Source organism: Vombatus ursinus, unplaced genomic scaffold (assembly GCF_900497805.2).
Source record: "Vombatus ursinus unplaced genomic scaffold, bare-nosed wombat genome assembly UNPS02014810.1, whole genome shotgun sequence".
In the NCBI taxonomy this organism is placed as follows: Eukaryota; Metazoa; Chordata; class Mammalia; order Diprotodontia; family Vombatidae; genus Vombatus; species Vombatus ursinus.
This window is the reverse complement of record NW_020954588.1, coordinates 48,685,463-48,691,462: the sequence shown is the minus strand read 5'-3', so window position 1 is coordinate 48,691,462 and position 6,000 is coordinate 48,685,463. Positions and strand designations below refer to the sequence as shown.

The following is a 6,000-nucleotide window of genomic DNA, read 5'->3' as shown; positions in this document are numbered from 1 at the left end:
AAGAAAGAAAGAAAGAAAGAAAGAAAGAAAGAAAGAAAGAAAGGAAGGAAGGAAGGAAGGAAGGAAGGAAGGAAGGAAGAAAGGGAGGAAAAGGAAAGAGAATGAGAGAAAGAAAAGGGAGAAAGGAAAGAAAAAAGGAAGGAAGGAAGGAAAGGAAAGAAAAGAAAGAAAGAGAAAGAGGAAGTGAGGAAAAGGAAAGAGAATGAGAAAAACAAAAAGAAGAAAGGAAAGAAAAAAGGAACGAAGGAAGGAAGAAAAGAAAAAAGGAAAAAAGGAAGAAAAGAAGAAAGAAAGAAAGACAAAATATGGTTCCTGGAGACCTTTCTTCTAACCTCTACTCCGTCACTTATCACCTATGTAACACTGGACAAGTCAGTTTCCCTCCCTGTGCCTCAGTTTCCTCATCTGTAAAATGAGGAAGTTGGCTAGATGGCCTTTGGAGTCCCTTCCAGCTCCAGAGGTCCCCCTAGTATCTCTTCTCCTCCTCGGGCACTTACTGGACTTTGTGTTATAGAAGGCACAGTTCCTGGAGATGGGCGAAGGCTCCGCATGGTTTTCTTCATCCTCAGAATCTTCTAGTGCTTGCCCCCCTACAATCACCAGAACTTCCTCCAGCTTCTGTGGAAGCATCGTTGAAGACTGTCAAGCCAAGAGTATGAAAGAGATTAAAAGGAGAACAATTGGAAGTGTTTCAACCCTGACTCTAGAAGATAGTTACAAAACACTTTTCTCACAAATAAAGACAGATCTAGACAACTAAAGGCATATTAATTGCTCGTGGGTAGGCCAAGTTAATATAATAAAAATGAAAATTCTGCCCAAGTTAACTTACTTATTCAGTGCCATACCAATCAAACTACCAAAGAATTATTTTATGGAGTTAGAAAAAATGATAATAAAATTCATCTGGAAGAACAAAAATCAAGAATATCAAGCAAATCAATGGGGAAAAAATGGTAAGGAAGGCAGCCTAGCAGGACCAGATTTCAAGCATTGTTACAAAGCAGTAATCATCAACACAAGCTGATACTGGCTAAGAAAGAGAATGGCGGATCAATGGAATAGACTGGGTACATAATACACAGTAGTAAATGACTATAATAACCTAGTGTTTGATAAACCCAAAGATCCAAGCTTTGGGGGCAAGAGCTCACTCTCTGACAAAATATTACCTGGAAAACTGGAAAGTAATTTGGCAGAAACTAGGTATAGACCAATGTTTCGCACAATATATCAAGATGAAATCAAAATGAGTGAAGGATTTAGACATAAAGGGTGATGTCATAAGCAAATTAGGGGAGCGTGGAAATTTTTCCCTGTTAGATCAATGGATAAAGGAAGGGTTGTGAACAAGCAAGAGATAGAAAGGATCACAGGAAGTAAAGTAGATAATTTCAATTATATGAAATTAAAAGGTTTTGCACAAACAAAACCAATGCAGCCAAAATTAGAAGGAAAGCAGGAAACTGGGTGGGGGGGATTTTATAGCAAATTTCTCTACTAAAGGCTTCATTCCTCAAATATATAGGTAGCTGAGCCAACTTTATAAAAATAAAAATCATTCCTCAATTGATAAATGGTCAAAGGATACGAACAAGTAGTTTTCAGAAGAAGAAATCAAAGCTGTCAATAGTCACATGAAAAAGTGCTCCAAGGCATTATTGATTAGAAAAATGCAAATTTAAACAACTTGGAAGTACCACCTCACACGTATCAGATTGGCTAACATGACAGAAAAGGAAAATGACAAATGCTAAAAGGGATGTGGAAAAATAGGAACACTAATTCATTGTGTAACTGTTGACTGGTCCGACCACTCTGGAGAACAATTTGGAACTACACCCAAAGGGGTATAAAACTGTATATGCCCTTTGACCCAGAAGCTCACTACTATGAGCTTTGGGCTACTATGTACTCCAAAGAGATAGAAGAAAAAGGACAGTGACCCACATGTACAAAAATATTTATAGCAGCTCTTTTTGTGGTGGTAAAGAATTGGAGATTGAGGGAATGCCCATCAATTCAAGAATAGCTGAACAAGTTGTGGCATGTGGTTGTGAAGAAATACTATTGTTCTATAAGAAATGATGAGCAGGATGATTTCAGAAAAACCTGGGAAGATTTATATGAACTGATACAGAGTGATGTGAACAGAACCAGGAGAACAGTGTACACAGTAACAGCAACATTGTAACAAAGATTCAGCTACTCTGATCAAGACAATGATCCAAGATAATTCCAAAAGATCCATGATGAAAAATGTTCTCCACCTCCAGAGAAAGGATTGATGAGCCCTGAGTGCAGATTGAAGCATACTGTTTTTCACTTTCTTTGTTTCTTGCTTTTTTTTTATGCAACATGGCTAATATGGAAATGTGTTTTGCATGACCTCACATGCATAAGAGGTATCATGGAAAGTCCCAGGAAGCCAAGGGAGGCAGATAGAGGCTAAGTCAGAAAGGACAGAGTTGCCTAGTGGACAGAGATCAAGACTTGGAGACGGGTAGTCCTGGAATCGAATCTTGCCCCATACACTTATTGTATGAGGTCTACAGAAGCCTCTGCTGAGGGATGGAAAGTCAAAAAGCCCTTAGCCTGGAGGAACAGTTCCCCGACATACACACATGCATACCAGCACACACACACATACAGGCATGCACATATCATACATACACACAAACATACATGCACATATATGCACATGCATGTGCACACATGCACGCACGTGTACACGTGTCCACATGGGTGTGCGCGTGCGTGCACACACACGCACGCACGCACACACACACACACACACACCCTCCATAACTAGCTCTTCACATGATGGAGGCCAGGGTGGGACGGCTGCAGTGACTCTGGCTATCGGCCACCTGACATGAGGCTGAGGGCCAGCCAGTCAAGAAGCTCCCCTAGCCCTGTGAAACAGCACTCATCTTCCACGCCCCTACAGCCGGGGTCACTCAGGGTCGCCCACCCATCCCCATCACTGACCAGGCTCTGGTGCTGGGAGATCACCGCCTTGCAGGCCTCGGAAGCTCGAGTCAAAGGCTCCGTGCAGAGAAGGTGCTGCCGGAATTGATCAGAAAGGGAAACCAGGTGTACCAGGCCCAGCAGCTCAGGCAGGTAGCGGGCCCGGGCCTCCTCCTCGTGCCTCACCCACCTGAGCAGGGCCTCGGCCCGGCTCTGCTCCTCCCGCACCTGGAGCAGCTCGCTGGCCAGGTAGGTGGCCAGCCGGTCTTTGGGCAGCTGCAGGAACTCCTCTTCTTGAGACACAGCCTCGAAGTTCTCCTGCAGGAAGGACCAGGCCTTAGAGGACACCTCTGGGCAGCCATGGCGCTCCCCAAAGTCGCAGATGCCCAGGCAGTTGGTGGCGTCTATCTGTTGCTGCAGGTAGCGGCTGCACACCTTCTGCACGGCGGGGAAATGGAGCCGGTTGGAGGTCTGGGTCAGAGCCTCCACATTGTCCTGGTTGACGGTGAGCCTGCCGGTGTATACAAAGTCCAGCAGCATCCCCACTGTGCTGGGGTCCACGTCCGGCAGCTCCACCTGGGCAGCGATGCTCTCGGCAAAGTCCCCCGCAAACATGGCATGGAAGTAGGGACTGCAGAGTGCGAGGAGGCTGCGGTGGCACGGGAAGGCCTGGCTGCCGGCCAGCAGGGTGATGTCTGACAGCTTGGGGTGGGCACGGAAGGCCCTCAGCCCCTCCAGGACGTCCTGGGGATGCGACTGGAGGCAGAAGTCAAGGTCATCCATGTTCCTCACCATGGCTGTGGCACAAGTGCGTCCTCTCCGGACCCCAACCTGCCCCAGAGGGGAGAGCAGAGGAGTCAAGATGGCGCATCGGTGGAGAGGAAGCTACCGTCCCTGACTCCCCGCCCCCTACCCCATCCGGCCTCCTCGGGGTATTGTTTCAGGCTCTAGTGAGCCGAGCCCACTGATAATGAGGATGACCAAGAATTACAGACATGGAGAATGTGGGGAATGGTCCGACCCCCTCATTTTATAAAGGGGGAAACTGAGGCCCAGAGAGGTCGAGTGACAAGCCCAAGGTCTTACATGGGTCAGAGAATCATTGATCTAGTTGAAAATAACCTCAGAAGTCATTTAATAGAATGAGTGTCCGCAAGGTGAAAGCAAGACCACAGAACAACAGATCTGGGACTGGTAGCAATTTCCAAGGTCACAAACCAGAGAGGGAGATGCTACTGTTCCCATTTTCAAATGAGTTCAGTGACTCACCCTGGGTCACACAGCTAGTCATGCTGTGGTGGGATTTGAACTCAGGTCGTCCTGACTACAGGCCCAGCCCTTTAGCCATGACTACACCATGGATTCACTAGTCAGTCTGGCTATTTCTGTCTACGTGATGTGTCCTCCTTCTGGGGAAAGAGAACTCATCAGCCCAGCCTGACTCTCTCCCGAGCCATTACTTTTTCTGAGAAGACCGATAACCGGTTCCCAAGTAAGATGACTCGCCTGGGTTCCCCAGAGACTTTCCCAGTCCTAGCCAACACCGCAGAGTTGAGGCATCGCCTGTCTTCACAGCCCAACTACCGTCAGCCCGAACCTCCCCACCAGCCCTTGGCAGCTGGGCAGAATTTCCACAGTGTGAATGACAAGGGATGGTGGCGGCTGAGACAGCCAAGAGCCTCAGTTTCTCCCTGACATTCGCTGCACTGGCCTTGATGGAAAACTGTAGTAAACTGCTTGCTTCCAAATAGAAGCGAAATGAAAATGGATCCAAATTAAGGCTGAGGGCCAGGCCACGTGGGCAGGTGGGGGAGGCTCTTGAGCTCCCAGGGAGGGAGGGAGAGTGTCAGTGAAACTGGGGCCGGGACTCTTGGCCCACTGTTGTCTCAGAGGCCTCCAAAGGTGTCGAGTCCAGAACGAGCTTCGCCCAGACTCGCCATCGAATCCAGACCCACAGTTAGCCCACCCCTCCATCCGTACTTCTTCCTCACGCCGATTCTCTCCTTCTGAATCAAGGCCCCTTTTATGCAATGAGACCTCAGGGCACTGAAGCTCCTTGTATCAGAGCCGTACCTGGCTGAAGCCATAGCGTCTCTCTAGGGGTGCAGCCCTTCCAGAGGGGTATTTCCCCCTTAGGATTTAGGGGCAGAACACAGCCCTGGGTGGGGATGCTGGGACTCTGGAGGTGATGGCCACTGATGGACAACTGAGGAGAGTGGGAAGGAAGGGCCTGCAGTTTGGGGCTGGAACCCTGACCAGGTCAGCAGCCCCGACAAAGCCCAGCTCTCAGGCTAGTTATGGGCTCTGGTCTTATCTTACAGTGGTAGCCACGAACAGAAGAAGAAAAGGCTGGCCAGTAAGAACCTCTGTCGGCTTCTCCCTGTAGCCACGTGCCAACCCCACTCCCACTCCTCTGAATTTCAGGGCTGTTTATCATACCATCCTCCAAGCTGCCATCAGCATCTCTGTTTGATAAACTTTGGGCATATCTATCTGATAAAAACCAAGGAGACGGGAGCAGCTGCAGGCCAGGACCAGGCTCTCGAGTGAGCCAAGGGCCGATGGGAGGGCTGCTTTCCCATGGCCCTGTTCTCCCATCCTTGGGAGCTTTTCTGTGGGTAGTAGGAGCAGCAGTGGGCCAGGATAGAGTAGCTTTTCTGGCCTGGGTTGTTAAGAGCAGGACATTGTCCCCCTTATAGCCAGGGACAAAAGCTGCCTTGGGACTCCAAGACAGAGAGGGGGCTGATGGCCAGACCCACCCACCCTTGTGTTTCAGGGAATAGCCTTGAGCAAGTTTGAGTGGAGAAGATAAAAACCTGGGTTCTCACCAGGCCCTTGGCTCCTCTCACCTGAGCCCCCAGGGGTGCAGCCTGCCTTCTGGGGTTCCTCCCAGGAGCCCCTTGAAGGCTCAGTCAGCCTGATTCACCGCTCCTTCAGTCTGGAGCTGGACAGGCTGGCTTCCCCACAAAGTTCAATCCTGCCCAGGCCTCCCTGCTCCCAGGCCTTACCTCTGAGCTTCCGCCCTCAACG

The 6,000-nt window shown here is 49.1% G+C and overlaps 1 protein-coding gene across 1 annotated transcript in view; it reads right to left on the bottom strand.

Moving 5' to 3' along the window:
* The window catches only part of KLHL30 (kelch like family member 30), a 21,807-nt gene extending 18,042 nt beyond the window's left edge, over positions 1 to 3,765 (bottom strand). Inside the window, exons 1-2 of the mRNA XM_027875737.1 lie at positions 2,992 to 3,765; positions 498 to 639 (exon numbers count right to left, since the gene is read on the bottom strand). Of these exons, the coding sequence (XP_027731538.1) occupies positions 498 to 639; positions 2,992 to 3,765 (916 nt within the window). The remainder of the gene's footprint in view (positions 1 to 497; positions 640 to 2,991) is intronic.
* Between the last annotated feature and the right edge of the window lie 2,235 nt (positions 3,766 to 6,000).